Source organism: Oxyura jamaicensis, chromosome 4, assembly GCF_011077185.1.
Source record: "Oxyura jamaicensis isolate SHBP4307 breed ruddy duck chromosome 4, BPBGC_Ojam_1.0, whole genome shotgun sequence".
Taxonomy (NCBI): domain Eukaryota; kingdom Metazoa; phylum Chordata; class Aves; order Anseriformes; family Anatidae; genus Oxyura; species Oxyura jamaicensis.
Window position 1 is genome coordinate 51,991,782 of NC_048896.1, and position 16,417 is coordinate 52,008,198.

Consider the following 16,417-nt stretch of genomic DNA (forward strand, 5'->3'; position numbering starts at 1 on the left):
GGCTGGGAGCCCCATGCCAGAGGGCAGCAGGCCCTAGTGTGAGGCTCCCCACCACCAGCCCTTGCCTGCTGCAGCTTTGCCCCCGCTCCCCTGGGTTCATGTTTTAGGGTTCATGTTTTATTGCCCCTTATGTAACGCCTGGAGTCAGGCTTCAATTCCAGCATCCCCAGACCAGTTTATTATTTAGCCAACAGCGCCCATTTCTCCCTCTTTATGATTATTATTATCACTACTATCATTATTTTTATTTCCCCCCAGCCCTCCCCAGCGCCCTTCCCCGGCGGGGGGCAGCGGGGGCGTCCCCCTCAGCGCCGCGGGGATCCCCGGCGGTGCGGTGCCTTCCTTGCTTTGCCGACCCGATGGGAGCCGTGCGGCTCCGCGCCGAGCCGTGGCGGGGCCGTGCCGGGCGCTGCGGGGCGGGGCGGGCGCTCCCCAGCCCCCCGGGCCGCAGTGCCGCGGCGAGGCGAGGCGAGGCGCGCTGCGGAGGCGGCGGGAGGAGGGAGGAGGGACGGGGCGGGCGCTGGAGGCCGGCAGGCAGCGGGGAGGAGGAGGAGGAGGAGGGAGCGGGGCCGGCGGGCAGCGAGCCGGGCTCGGCGCGGCGCAGGCAGCCGGGCAGGGCCGTGCCGAGCCGAGCCGTGCCTAGCCGTGCCTTGCCGGGCCGGGCCGGGCCGCCCCGCGGGTCCCCGCCGCCGGCGCCGCCTCGGCCGAGCATGTCGGGTCGGGAGGCGGTGACCTACCTGCCGGAGAAGGGGCTCTACTGCCAGCGCCTGCCCGGCCGCCGGGCGCGCAGGGGGAAGCGCGCCGACGCCATGGGCTTCTACGGCACCCTCAAGATGATCTTCTACAAAGTGAGTGCGCCGCGGGGCCGCACTGCGCACCCGGGCCCCCCCCCCCCCAGCCCCAGCCTCCCCCCGGTCACGTCCCGCCCCGCCGCCTGCCCTCCGCCGGCGGCCGCCGACAAAGTTTTGCCCCCTCCCGTTGGCCGCGCGGCCGGCGCGGGGAGAAAGTTGCCCGAAATAGCGGGAAACGAGCCCGAAAGCGGCGGCGGGGACCCGCGGGGTGCTCCGCGCCCGGCGCTCCCGAGGCGCGCTGCGGACAGGGGCTGCGGGTGTGCTGCGGGGAGCCCCGGCGGGTGCCCGCACGCAGCCCCAGCCGCCGGCGCCGTGCCCGCAGCGCGCTGCCTGGCGGCGTTATCCCGCACCGCCCGGCCGTGCTCGCCGCCGCTGGCTGCTCCTCCGGGCTTTGGGGAACGGCCGGGGCGAGGCGGGTGCCCCCGGGGCGGCTCCAGTCCCGTGCTCGCGTGGGGAAACGCCGTGCCGGGTCCCGGGTGAGGCGCGGCCGCAAAGCGGGGCTCCGCGGGCAGCCGCTCCGGCTGCTGCTGCGAGACCGCGCGGGGTTAGCCTCAGCCTCGCTGCCTGCGGGAGCCGCGCTCAGCCCCAGGTCCGCGATGGCTTTCTGCAGGGAAAGCCACGAAGGTATTTAAAAAGTTAAAAAAAAAAAAAAAAAATCAAGGCAACGCGATATGGATCGTCATCCTGTTTGTTCGGTTCATTTTTTTTTTTTTTTTAGCCAGGTAGACTTATACAATAAATGGTTAAATATATCCCAGCATGATATTAGAAAAGATCAAATCAGTGGTTTGTGTAAGATGCCAACTTTTAAACCGTGAATCTTAAAATGAAATTTTGGAAAAAAAAAGAAAAAAAAAAAAAGAAAATGGTAAAATTAAAGTCTGAGCTGTTACACAGGTAGTTCTTGTGTTCTGCAGCTTGCAGTTGTAAGCAGCAGTAAGTATCCTTCTGCTGGCTCAAGTGCTCCAGTGTATCACATCTTTTTTTTTTTTTTTTTTTTTTAAAAAAAAAAAAGAAAATGAAAACCAACAAAACCCACAGAAACGGCATTTAGCCTCACGACGTCTCACTGAGTCCAAAAGCCCGTGGTTAAAGATTGCCCAAATATGTAGAAAGTAATCTTTATTTGTCTGGCTGGGTAAATACGGCTTTTACGGGTTTCCATCTCGCTGGTAATTTTTGCAGACTGGCTTCCCCTTTTAGCAGCTGCCCTGCTCATTATTTGGTTTTGATCACATCTAATTGTGGGTGACATTCAAGGCTGAGATTTACCGGGTTTCATCCTTAGCCTTTTTGTAAAAACGTCTGTTACTCTTTCGGTCAGTTTTATAAATGCTTCCAGTGTGCAACTTGAAAATAAAGGGTGCTGGGCAAAAGAAAAGATGTATTTGATTTTTTTTAGGCCATAAAACGGTATTTACTTTATAATGCAGACACGTTACCTGACGTTTAACCATTTGTGTGAGACTTATAGCAGTGAACCTGGACACAGAGACTGAAGGGGGTGGTTTGGTTCTTTCCCTCCCCTCACAGGGAACAGGGAGAGAGCAGTTCAGTAAATAAAGCAGCACCGAGTTCTGCGCACTTTTAAACAATTGCCTTTGGAAGTAAAAGGAATGTAATTCCAGTGGGTTTGGGACCTCAAAACAGCATTACTGTATCCACGTACCGTATAAAAACACGTATCGACTGTTGTTTAAAGTTAAAGCCAGAAACCAGAATGTTGCTTTAAATAATCTTGTGAGTGCTAACTTTGTTGAAATCTGCTATTAAAGTAAAAAGTAAAAATGGATTTGTTTTACAGAAGTGTCAGTAAGGCAGGCCATGTAACTAAAACCATGTTGTTGCTCTTTTCCCTCACCTTGCAGATGAAGAGAAAGTTGGACCATGGCTCCGAGGTCCGTTCTTTCTCTCTGGGAAAGAAACCCTGCAAAGTCTCAGAATATACAAGGTAATTAAATGCAATAACAGACCACTGGGTCGTGATTCTCGCGTGTATCCTGTCTTTCCAGTCTCGCTAAGCCTGCTTCATAGCTCCTCTCCATGTTAAAGCACTGCAAAGCGGAGGAAGGGGTGGTATCACTGTTCATGTGCTGCTTAGCTAATTTAAATCACCTACACTGAAGATGAGTTTTAATGAAGTAGCCAGACTTGCATTTCTTCGGTCGAGGTTTATGTTTGAGTCTAAATATAGCACGCCCATTTACTTGGAGACTTTTTGAGGGCTGAGGCATTCCTGGGAATAATATCAATCAGATTGTTAAAAAGGGACATAATGATAAACCCTAAGACTATTACAAACTGTGATCAAATGTATCACTTCGCTATGGCAACAGGAATGAGAGAATGGAAATTTATGTAGGCAGAGCAGACCATCTGATCCGAACGGGAACACACACGTACTTGTTACCCACGATGTGAAATTATCAAGGGCTCCTCCAGCCTGCTTCCGTACTACTCCGGAGAGGCACCGCATCCTGCAGACAGCGGCACGTGTGCGGTCAGATGCCTCGCAGGGCAAAGCGCTCCTGAGCACGAGGGGAGGTGGCCGAGCAGGGCCCTGCATGCACACCTTACAACTGCAGGTCCTACTACATAGTTGCCATAACGATTGTGCTCTGGGGCTGCACTGCTTCCCATCATTTTGGAGCTTACACCAGCACGCATTTTTCCCCCGTAAGAAGCATCAGCCCTCCCACAAACATCGTGCTTGCTGCCTAGCACTGGCTGGGGATGTTATTTCTGTGAATAGTGTTGCAGTGTTCAGCCACTGATGGGTCTTTCAAAAGTAACGTGCATTTGATTTCCCTTCCTTTAAGAGGGCTAGCAGGTGATGAGCAAAAAGTTAGGACAGTGAGGGAAAACAGGTTCCCTGGTTGCTTTTCATACAGAAATGCTGCAGCAGGGAAAAAGAGGCAGCCGAGAAGCACATGTTGCAGCTCCCACGTCTTGTGCATTGGTAGTTTCTCCAGGTCTTTCCATTATTCTGGTGGAAAAACACTCTCATTCATCCACCGGGTGGTTCCTGGTGCGACACGCCGTTCGCTGCACTCAGGTAAAAGTAAACAGCTCCGGACCAAGGAAGGGGTGCTTCTTGGCAAGCCTACCTGTCGCACTCAAAGGAACCACTGTGCTGGTCGAGCTTCCGCAGGAACCTGCCTGCCTGCTGCAGGTGAATGAGAGCAAACAGAAAAATACAGCAGGAACAAAAGCCTGCTGGCTTAATCTCAGGTCAAAGAAAGAGACTTTTAGATCTTATTTGGAATAGCTCTCTCTGAATGAGAACCAGTTCACTGCAGAAGAAATTAAGGTGTAACTGTTGTAAGTGAGGCAAGCTCAAGGCTACGTATTGCTCAGACCCAGTATAAGCCAAGGTTAAGGGCGTTATGCTGAAGCCTAAATGAGAGGCCTTCTGCAGGGTCTCTGTACAGGTGATGAGAATGAGTAGGCTGTACATACAGATTTTAATTTGAAAAAAGAACGCTTTCTACTGTCATTGCTTGGATTTTGAGTCATTATTGACATAAAAGAATCCTTAAATAACATCTGATCCTCTCTCCTAAACTGTTTGATCATATTTTCTGTAATAATATTTAGGCAAACGATGTGGCTCTTGTGTCTGCTTGGTTCATTTTCCGTAGGATCAGACGCTCTTTAAAATTGACAGTTCTGATTAACATTGTTTGCATATAACAGGTAAAGCCAGTAAACAAATGTCATTAAGGGGATCCCTGATCTGTGAAACAGTATTTTGGTATTATCACCTTCTGTTTCTATTACTGCTCAGTGAAATGACCATTAGAAAGTCTATTCAAGCCATTCTTTACTTTTCTTTACCAGCCTGGGTAAATGCTAGAACAAGCCACGATTGTCCTTCAGAACAAGGAAGAATAAAGGGTGGAAGATTTGTAGATTTTGATGAGATACGTATTAAAATGGGCCTGCCTTGCATCATTCAAAGCTATTCCCAGTGAAATGTCAGTAAACCCCCTGAATAAATACCCAATAAAAAGTTGGGTTTATCATAAATTAAAGCAAAGGGTTTGGGTTGTTTTTTGTTGCTGATTTTTTTTTGGAGTCCCACGACTGCATTTAAAATTTTCATGTTTGTGAAAACACGATAGCAGAGTTCCAGATTTTGTGGTGGGGATACAACGTTGACATTCTGTGAACGAAGTACTTTACATTATGTTTAAAAAAAAAGAGAGAACTCAGTCAGCTGTATGACTCTAGGCTCCTACAATAGCAGCTTAATCCTGGCCTTTTTTAAAGCCCCGTCCCATACGAATGAGCTGTTTTTTCACGTGTCAGAGTGAAAAAATCACTGTAATTCAGGGAGCACCTTTGGCTCCTTTTCCCTCTTCACTTTGCCGCCCTTTAATTCCCGTGTCACTCCATCAGCACACAAACTTTAAAACGCTCCATACAAGTACTTCAAAGTCCAGTTGTAATCACCAGGGCGCTAGAATTGTTTGATATTAATAGCTTTGTCAACAAAAGTATATTAAGAGCTAAGAATAGCTCTCTCTCCGTTTGTGGATGAAGCAGCAATAGCACGTCACATACAGGTGAGACTGAGCTCGGGCTGCCGGCACCACCGGTCAGAAGGCACAGATGCAGCCCAGCAGAAAAGGACATACTCTGTCAAGAAAAGGGATATAAGAACACCCACCTTCATAGATAACCTGCCGGCCAGTTGATGGAGCAGTAGTTTTTCGGCCTTGGGGGAGTTTCCCCCTAGCTGGAAGATCAGTGCTGCAGTAGCAACAGGTGAATTTGTGAGCGTGAGGGAGCTGGCGCTGTGAGCGGCCAACGGGACGTTCCCATGCTGTTGCCTTTGCGGGAAGCTTCAGACTTTAAGTAACAGCTGCAAATTCTGCACTAGGTTTCTTCTTCTGCCCTAGGTTGTAAATGTTCATCCCTGTTTTACATGCAGCTTTCACTTTTTCTTTGTGTTCTAGTACCACGGGGCTGGTGCCATGCTCTGCCACACCTACTACTTTTGGGGACCTGAGGGCAGCCAACGGCCAGGGACAGCAGCGGCGCCGCATTACATCTGTGCAGCCACCCACAGGCCTTCAGGAATGGCTGAAAATGTTTCAGGTAACCAGTGCTTAGAGAAAGAGACATCCGGAGCAGCTTAGCTCTGTGATTTAAGCAAGGGCTGCTGCAGTAAAGGCAGTCCTTGCTGTATATCCTGGAATGTCTCGGTCATTGATTTTGTGTACTGTTGAAAAAACAAATGGGCAGCAACTTCAAGGAAATGCAGTTGCCCATTTTAGCTAGTTGCTGTAGAAACTCACAAAAAAATACTGCTTTCTGTGGTTTCTTAATAAAATAGCCCATACTGTTTGATGCTTTCACATTTTCTGCAAATTCTGTCCAACGTGTAACAGCTGCCTCCATGGCCTCCAGCTAACAGGAGACATTTTCTCTTGGAGACTAGCAAGTGTGAGTGCGTGGTTTGCTTCAGCGTAGGTATAGCACTAAATTTACCGTAAGCCTGGTGTCTTCTAAGAATAGAAGACAGAGGAATGTTTAGCAAAAATAGGTTAAACAGAAACTCAATGTGTGTTTTTACTGATCTTTGAGTACTGAACACAATGTCAGCTGGCACACGCGTGTAACATTGAAAGGAGAGGGGAAAAAAGGCTTGCTGTATCTTTCCAACAGCCCTCAATGATGTCTAAAACTTTATTTGACCAAAAAAAAAAAAACCAATGGTGTGAGGCACAGGGGTATGCAGTCGCACAGGTGGAAACCAAAGCCTACATGACACCAATCTGGTGGCAGCTAAGCCAATTTTGTGTGTGTTAGTACAAACACACTGTGGGGCAGGCCTGTGTTCCCATGGCACAGACTATCCCAGAGAGCTCTTGGCTGTACGGCTTCGCTGCCTGTTTTTAAGAAGTAGGGATGGGTCCCAGTCATTGATTTGAAAAATGGAAATATTATGTCTTCAACCCTTGATTAATAAACTGTTGCTTCTAAAAATGTTTTCAGGAGGAATAAGTAACTAATAGGGGCATAATTTCAATTATAGTAACAGACATTTTCAAAGATAGAGCAGCAATATTGTAGATGTAGTAGCGAGCATACAATTTTGCAGGCAGGAGCGTGCTTTTGGCTTGATTCACACTGCCACATAGTACCATTGATCTCAATCACTGTCAGTTCTGAACATTAAAATAATAACGTAGAACTCCATTCCCTCTTTATTTTTACATATTTATAATCTGCTTAAAACAGCGGAAGTCTGGAATTAACATATTCTTGTACACATCATCCAGTTTCTTAAAAGTGCTCACATGTAATTGGTACCGTGTGCCTTTTTTTAAGAGGGTTCATAGAAGTATGTCCTTTTAACCCTTAGGAATCAGACTTGAATGGTACTTTGTACATACCATACTTAATATAATGCGATGTTGTATTTTTACATTTTGTTAATGTTAAAGCCTTTGTACTGACAAAAGCTGTTTTTTGTGCAGTGCATAATGTGTATTTTCTGATGGAAGATCACTAGTTACCAATAGTTACATATTCAAAAAAATTATGAAAGGCTGGAGTGTTTGGGAGCATGACGCAAACATGCTTGACAGTAAAAAAAAAACAAACAATGCTATTTGCTGTTTGGTCAGGATTGGGAAAAGAAGTCCACAGGCCCATGGAAACTTTGCCTATAATTAGGTTGTTATTATTTTAGGGTCACAAGTACTGGTTTAGTTAATGGAGAAGCTATGTTCTCCATTAACTGCATAATTAGATACTCGCGGGTTTTGAAAAGACTCAGCCGCAGCAATAATTCTAAATTCTGATCTGGACTCTTGAGAGAGAGAGGCCTCTTTTTCATGACTGGACACCAGCTAGCACCACTCAGGGATTACCACCCTCACTGGTAGTTTCTATTGTATTCTCAGAAGGGGATCCCTTATTTTGGAACCATAAGCTTTCAGAGTCATGTAGCTGCATTCCAATGTTGCACCTCCTTGGCTAATGCCAAGCACCTCATTTTCTGCATTTTTATTTTCCACATGAATTTTATGAAGGGGGCAAGGCTTAAACAGTCATATGTTGAGAGCACAGCCTTAAAGTAAGGGGAGCTAGCTCTGCCCAGAGGGCGGAATTAACTGGCACATGTAGCATCATTCTTGCAATATGAAGATTTTCCTATGCAGAAACAGAAATGGGAGGCCTTTCTTCTTCCTGCACTTTATGCCTCCTAAGCTTGTTTAATAGCACTATCTTAATTTTATGTGAAAATATATTTCCAATTAATTTTAAAGCTAAATTTCCAGGGGCACATTAGCTGGACATATGTCCTGTTTGAAGGTAGAACTGTCCTTTGGCGTAGAAGCCAGCAGTAACAAGAGATACTCGGTTATTTTGAGGTTCCTCACCTGTACATTGGCCTTCAGGCCCCCTCCTTTGTTTTTTCTTTCTTTTTTTTCCAAACTTAAATGCAAGACCACTCAAATACTAAGAAAACAGGGGGTGTGTCTGAGTTTTGTTGTCTTGTTTTTTGTTTAAACTTATTTTTGTATGTTATTGCTGCTGTTACGTTTTGTCTAGGTTTTATATGGTGAAAATGACAAAAACTAGTGCAGAAGGGAGAAGCAGCTGGAAGTGCGTTTGCACTTTCCCTTTAAAAATGAAGATGTATATTGATTTCAATGAAATGTTAGTCTGGAAACAAAAATAGAAAAGCATTTTGATAGGTTCAAGCCATTTAATTTTGTAAAGGCCTATTTATTTTTTCTATTTCGCAGTGCCTCTTGGTTTCAGGTGTTTTTAATGTCCACCATAAGATTTTTAAAACTCAGTGCCCAAGTGTATCTTTACAAGATTTTTTCTTTTATTATAAACTATTTTATTTGGAACAAGAAATATTTTTAAGTCACCAAATTGCTTGCCATAAGGAAAAAAATCAGCTGCGTGCTAAACACAGTCAGAGGCAGTACTGCTGTAAATACTACATTCTATTTTTCTCTCTTCGTTCTTCCGACTTCACGTGCTTACACTGCTGGGTTTTATTTAAGTAACGTGATCAATAAAATTTTGAATTTTCTTGAAATATGTTGGAGTGCACATGGTGCTGCTGAAAAGTTGTTCCATAGGCAGTAAGTACAGCACTCGCTTTGAGTAACTAGTGAACACTATTGTTTTACCTCAGATTGGAAGCATTGTTTTCTCAGTGGTTTAGTGTCCAAAATCCTTCTCCCATTTCTGGCTGGCTAGAATGCTGTTTCTTTCTTTCACATAGAGTTAACTCAAATTACTTACCATTCCTCATGTCATACTCTTCCAAAGATGCTTGTGAATGCACACATGTAGGAGACCGAGTGGTCCACCTCTTACACGCAGCTGGCAGTGAAGATTATATCATAAGCAGCATTATAGCATTTTGTACTTCATAGCCTAAGTTCAAGGTTTGGGTGTTGATGCACAGCCCCTGCACCCAGAATGGGAAGGATCAGCACTGCAGCAGCATGCTGCTTCTGGCTGTTTTGCCATTGCCACCTTGGTTCGGAGCAGTAGTGGAGATTCAAAGCAAATCCCCCAATTTTCCCTGCTTGTTTCCCCTTGGCTTGGGTGGCAGAGCAGTGTTGGCACATACAAACTAGACTCCTTTTGGAGGAAACTCCAGGTGAAGCCATTCTCTGGCCCACAGCAGGGACGTAAGGGGCTGCACCAGCCACTGCTCCTCTGGGCAGGCTCAGGTCACGTCTGGTGGGGATGCGCAGCCTGCTTCAGCTGCAGTCCTCCTTGCTGGGGGCTGCAGCACCCACTGCTCTGAGCCCCTCCGTTGCAACAAGCTGCTCGCTGCTCCAGATGCTCTTTCCTGCAGGGGATTTTGCTTATGCGCTACGTCTGTCCAGAGCAGGCTGACCTTTGAGATGGCAAGGTGCTCAGTAACTAACCCTGGGCAGCAGCACGACCCCCGGCAGCCCCTCTGCAGGGCTCTCTGGGAAACACCACACCTCCGTTAGCAGAGTGCAGCGACAGAGGACGGCACCCCGGAATTGTACCACGGCGTAACGTGTTCAAAATAGCTGTCCTTAAGATGCCTGGAACAGAAAAAGGATCTAATTGCTACAAACTGGAGCTGTGCAAACTGGAGTTAACAGGTTGGGGCTGCGTGACAGAAAAGTGTAGCTCATGGTAGAGTAGAGGCACAAAAACAGAAGGAGATGATGAAAGGAGAGGAGGCAAGTCAGGCGGGAGCAATGAGGTGGAAGTCCTAGAAGCAGCGGAGATGTTTATGTTGATAGAAAGCTGTTTTGCTTTCCTGAAAAAGCAAGGAAAGAGGTTTACGCGTAACAGTGAAGGGGAAAAGGAAAGGATATTTTTCAGGTAGGCAGTGCCATGGTTGCAGTTGCAGCATTCTGGATGATAAGATGGCATCAGCTAGATGAAAGGTGAAGCAAGACCTCCCTGGGGCACTGGGTATGGATGAGGGAGACACTTTGGCTTAGGATTTCAGATCACTGAAGGAGCTCAGCAGCAGCAGCAGTCCCTGCTGGGCTTCCCTGGGCTGTGTGAAGGAACCATGGCGCTGCCTTTCCTAGGGGAACCCCTGCACAAAACAAAAGCTTTGGTTTAGTTTTACATTAAGCTTAAGTTTTGAAGACAAGGAGACAAGGAAAATTAATTAAACACGTGCATTTTACAGATGAAATATGTTCTTTACAAGGATCTTCAGTTTGAAAGGGGATCACCTGGTAGAAGTCCCAAGGTTTTTGGTGACGATACACCAAGTGTCTCAGGCTTCTCTGGTCATTTAAAACATTTGAAACTTTGCAAACTTGGTACTCCTTTACTTCTTTTTTTTTTTTTTTCTTTTTTTTTCCCCTTTGATACTTGTTCACTGTTGTTTCTCACCAAAGCCACAAACTTACTTCTCCTGCTCATTGCAATTTTGTGCAAACAGATCAAGCTTTGGGGTCCAGAAACACTAATTTCCTAGTCCTGCCTTCATTAACAGAAACAGTTGTGTTCATCTGGCAAGATTACTCACTTCATCAGCATTGTTCCTGCCAAGCACTTCCCTCACAGACCCTTCTTGCCTGTAGCTGGGGGTCTGTTTACGGGAAAGACTGAGGGGACAACATCCTGGAGAAAAAAACACGTTAGCAGCTGATGGCTTAGAAAGAGCCCTAAGTACCTGCCCATAGGCATCCCGTAACGATAGCTGGACAGGTGAAAGGGGTGCTGCTTTTATTCAGTAGCATCTCTTTGCAATTCTCATATCGTCTCTGTTCTCTTCTCTGCACAGCTCCGTATTGCATTTTAAAAATAGAAATGCAAGAGAGTTACAGACGGTGCACGGTGAAATTAATAATGTGTTCACAACTGCCGTCAATGTTTGCCACAGCAATACGCAATGCTATTCGGGTTGATTTGTTTTAATTTAATGTAACTGCTTACAGATTAAGAGTAGGCTGACCTTGGAAACTTAGAGCGTGAGGAAGTAGCACAGGTATTAGTTTTCCTTTCTTAACTCTCCTAAATTCAAGTGCGGCTGACAGCTAAGATGAAAGATTCCAACTGCTTGTACCTAACACCAGCAAAGCTTGGGGTAAGTGGAACAAACCATTGGAAAGGCAGAGAGAGAAACAGTTCTTCAGTGCCTGATAGATGGAGACCTGTTGTGGGGTGCAGACATTTCCATCGAAGGAAATTGATAACGAAAGCTATTTATAACACCACTGCAATTTATGCTGAGAGATTTGTTTCTGTTTAACACTGTGAGGTGTTGGCGGTCTGAGATGTACTAACGCCAGAGGTACAGAAACCTGGATCCCTCGCAGTGATGATGTAATACACACATGGGGATGGGGAATGTTCTCCTGGCAGCTTAGGCCGTGGTCCCAGTCGCCAGCAGTGTGTGCAGAGGCTCAGCTCACAGGAGCTCCCTTCCTTGGCCTCTTCCCCTCCGTCCCTCCGTCAAAGCAGATGTCAGGCCCTCCTGTGTGCCTGCTGTGGAGCAGGAGCGTGCGGATGGGTGGCTGAGCTGCCACGTGCTGGGTGCTTGGTGGTAGCTCCTGGCACGTGCTCCCGCTGGATTAAGGCAGTGCCACGCTGCTCTCACTGCTCTGCGAGCACGGGGGCACCTGAAAGCCGGGGGGGCGGCCTTTGGGCAAATGGTACTTCTCTTGGCATTCCCAATGCTTCGAAACCTTAATCAGGGAAAAATGATGCAACATGATGCAGGCTTGCTTTTCAGGCTTGCTTTTTTCCAAGCTTGCTTTTCACAGCAAGTAGAGCAGGATATTTATCTGCTTTTCCTTCAGAAGTTCCCCCTTCTCCTTACCTGGCCTTGTTGTTGTACAGAAACTTGACAGAATTGCCCGTGCTGTAGTGTTGCAGAGACCAGAGTTAATGGGCAGGCTCACATCCAGAGAACAGGAATGTACAGCATAAGCAGTAAAGGTCCTTAGATACATGGCAGATTAGTAGAGAGATCTTAATTCTAAGGTATCTTGCTTTTTTTTTTAAATTTAATTTCTCTTAGCCTCTCACCATAACTGTAATATAATTTGTATGTGCTAATTTACTTGTAAATGTCACTCTAGAAGACATTGAAGAATGTGGATGTGAATTTGCTCTCAAAAACTGTGATGTCTCATTTTCTCTCCTCTCTAAGGCTTTATTCATGCTGTAATTCTGTTGCTAAATCAGTTAGCAATGGCTGTTGTTGTTTTTTTTTTCCAGGAGAAATTATTTTTTCTTTAAATTGTTTTCACGTAACAAATTTAAACTCTTTGATGAGCACAGATGAGTTTAAGACATGCTTTTCAGATGTGCAGTGTATTCAGGTTCTATTTTTTTTCTACAAATGATGCTACTAATCTGCTATGCTCTCAGACGAGTCCCATATTAAAATCTTCTAATTTTATGATGCCCATTAGTAAAAATGTGAGGTAAGAGAATTTCCAGTCAAAATTCCCTGTTTATTCAAGTGTAAATTGATACCTACAAATACACGTAGGTTTATAGCCAGGATCCTGAAATAGAGCTTTGTCACTTAAGGACACACCACAGTAATAAGCAGGCAGCAAGCCAAAGTATTTCTAGAAAAAGTTTATTTTCTTTCCTTTCCTCTCATTCCACCGATAATTTTTGGTCTATCAGATGAAACGCTAAGGTTAAAAGTTGTCATCTCACTTGAACATAAAACAGGGAAAGAGAGAGCGTGCACTCCGTTGCAACCCCTTCATTGTCAGTAATGTGTGCATAGATTTCATCAACTTCAAAAGAAGCTTAATTATTTTAATTATTATTATTAAATATTATTATCTATTTAATTGCTAATCTGTATGTGTGTGTATAACAAATTCTTTCTTAGCTTAAGAATCAATAGAGTCATTTGGAATATTTTGTGTTGATTAACTTCTCATTTTTGTGTAATTTACATGAGCATTTATCTTGCTGGCTTTTTATATGCTTGCATGTAGGTCAGCAAAGAAACTTGTCTTTTTTGGAAACAGCAACAGCACTTACTAATATAAACTACGCTTAATGTTTCTTTTTTTTATTATTTATTTTCTTGCAGAGCTGGAGTGGACCAGAGAAATTACTTGCTCTAGATGAACTTATTGACAGTTGTGAACCAACACAAGTAAAACACATGATGCAAGTGATAGAGCCCCAGTTTCAAAGAGACTTCATTTCCTTGCTCCCAAAAGAGGTGAGAAATACAGGGTAACACAGCACTGGGCAGTGCGTCATCTGCTGCCTTTTAAACACTTCCATGCCAATCGCGGCATTCATTTTTGCCAACATAATGAAGTAAACTGATGTTAAAAAGGTCCGTAAGTTGGTATGCTGCCCTACCATAGTAACTGTCGTTTCACATGAACATACCTTTATGTTTTGATAGATGTTTAGATACCTGGAAATATGGATCACTCCGTTAAACAAAGTCCCCATAGCTTTATGGATATCTCTGTATCTTAATTGGGCTGGCGGCTGTATTTTTGTTTCGAGAACTAGTTCTTTTATATAGAATGCACACGCGCGTTTCCTCCAGATGTAAGGAAGGCCTCTCTGCACATTATTCTGTAAGGTTAAGCAGTGTTGCTTAACGCTTTAAGTGGTATTTCTTGGTGAATATTAGTTTTGAATTTATTTTAAACAAACTAAACCCTAAAGTCTGTACTGAAAAAAACAACCAAAGTAAACCCAGAAAAGCCCTTCTTGCTAAGGATAAAGGCAAGCCCTAATTAAGTAGATATCCTGCAGTAAATCCCGTACAGCAAATCTGATCATACTGTATCAGGTTAAGGAGAAGCTAAGACTTAGATTTGAGTGTGTGCTTTGCAGCATGCGTAAGTAAATGTCACCCACAGAAGAGTAATTCCTGATGTCCTCACGACTAGAACATGGGGTTAGACATGAAGGATTATAAACCCAGTTTGCTACAATCGTTAAATGGATGCATTTTAGCTCATTTAGAAATGATATTTCTCACCCCCATTGATTTTAGCAAATGAGAACATGTTTTGTTGTCTGGAGTGAGGAGGCAGTGCATTTGTTTTGCCAGAACTACTACATGTTGGGTTTGCCATGTGAAACTTTTCATGAGGGCTGGTATCTCTAAGTCTTCATTTACCAACACATTTGAAAACAAGTTCTTAGTAGATGCTCTGGTGCTAGGATATGGTTGCTATGTTTAATATCCCCTTACTGCGGAGGCTGTTCTGCATCTCCATTTCTTGACGTTCTTTCTGGTGTATGTTCTATTTTTGAAATACTTAGATGTACATGACCCTTCTTCCCGTTTATCTACTATCATATCTTTGTGGATTAGGAAATGTCACAGCCTTCCCTTGGGTTTTGCTGGTTAGCATTTCTAAGGCTCGGAAGCAGTTTATGCAATGAATGTTGACTTAGTACACATGACGTAAGCATTTACAGAAGCGCTCTGTGTGGTAGCCTTCATGTATGTAGGGGATGCTGGGGGAGGAGAAGGGTCTAGTAAGATCTCTGGGCTGTTGCCTCGTTCATAAAGAAGCTGCCCAAGGCAGCCTTAGTTCAGAGGCAGAGGAAGAAAGACTCTATCTAGATTTTGGGAAAACAGAAGATATTTTGTCACTTCTGCACTTCCTGTTAAATCAAAAATCTTAATAACTGATAGCAGTAACTCACAGCCAAGTTAGCCTTCTTTGCCTGACTTAGTGCCCAAACTAACTCAAGTACAACCATTGATGCAGTTGCATTGTAACTAATGATCATGTTGTTATTCAATTTTAGCAATTTCTTCACAACAAGGCTTTGCTATTTAGCTGTAAAATATTTCTTATCTCTTACTTGTTCTTTAACTCCACCGTAAGATACATGTGTTTAATTTTACTTATTTTTAGTGGTTGTTCTTGCCTCTTGAAACCAGAATTGTCAAGTGCTTAGTTTCATGAAAGGCTGCCTTGGCCATGGAAGCTGGCTTAAATCATTTTTGCTTCCTAGCCGCCAGTCACTGTCACCAAAATTAACTGAGTTAACAAAACAAAACAGAACAAAAAAATCAAGCTAACTCCATCTCTTCTCCATTTTGAAGATCATTAACCTAGATCTCTTCTGTCCCCTGCTACTCATGCTGGCTTCAGCAGGGGGTGATGAGTAAGCGGGGGGAAGCAAGAATAATTTGGTAGGGTCAGTAATTCTGTAAGCAGGCTTCCCTACCAAAGCCAGCATCCTGTGAACGCACGCTCTCTTGAGTTGTCACTCTGCATTAACATCTCGAGCTATCTCCCACATCGTGTTGTGGTATGCAGTGCGGGGATTTTATTACCTAACCAGGACAGGAAGCACATTCGAGCAGGAGGCCGCTTCTTCAAAACTGCTTTCAGCAATAGAGAGACAGTAACCTGAGTAACCAAGAAAAGGTTTGCTTTCCTCCTGAGGAAACCTGCAGTCAAACAATCTGAAATAATACTTGTTTTCTTAGGGAGCAATTAGAAATAATTATTGAAATTACTTGTTTGCAAAAACCAGGTCTGGAAATCAACAGCTTAGGAGTGATGTTGAAATGCGCCAAAATCTTGTTGGTGCCATGGTATGAGTGGAAGAGAAAGTGAGAGGCAGCTTATTACTGGATATTACTAACGCTACAAAGGGGAGTAGCCCTAGGTACAGCTGAGTCAAAAGTCAGTCTTTGCTACCTGAAGCCTTCTTAGAACCAGGCCCATGAACAGTGACAGAGGGCCTTCAGCTTTTGTGTGCCGCTGATCCTAAAGTCAACTGTGAGCTGTGTTGACCCTTGATGACTACTTAGCCAAATATAGTCTAAAATAAATGTCACCCATATGTAACCTGTTTTAAAAATCAGTCAGCTCACAGATTTTAATTAACGCTACCTTAGCAAACATTCATACCTGTATAGATAGGACAAGTGATATTTAAACAAACTCTTCTGTCAGTTAAGGAACATCCCGCAAAAACAGAAAGGCTCTGTTCCATGCTGTGAGTCTTGCTGTGTGTGAGACCATCTACCTGATGTGTGTCAGGAAACAGAGTTTCTTATTTTTACATATCAGGAATTAAGTCAGAAAGTCTAAAAGGACGGGTAC

General features: G+C 44.7%; 1 protein-coding gene across 3 annotated transcripts in view; it reads left to right on the top strand.

Annotated features, from left to right (window-relative positions):
* FBXW7 (F-box and WD repeat domain containing 7) overlaps positions 1-16,417 on the top strand; it is a 170,828-nt gene that overhangs the window by 137,082 nt on the left and 17,329 nt on the right. For all 3 annotated transcript variants that reach the window (XM_035323739.1, XM_035323738.1, XM_035323740.1), the window contains 3 exons: positions 2,720-2,802; positions 5,813-5,954; positions 13,405-13,539. In XM_035323739.1, the coding sequence (XP_035179630.1) occupies positions 2,720-2,802; positions 5,813-5,954; positions 13,405-13,539 (360 nt within the window). The remainder of the gene's footprint in view (positions 1-2,719; positions 2,803-5,812; positions 5,955-13,404; positions 13,540-16,417) is intronic.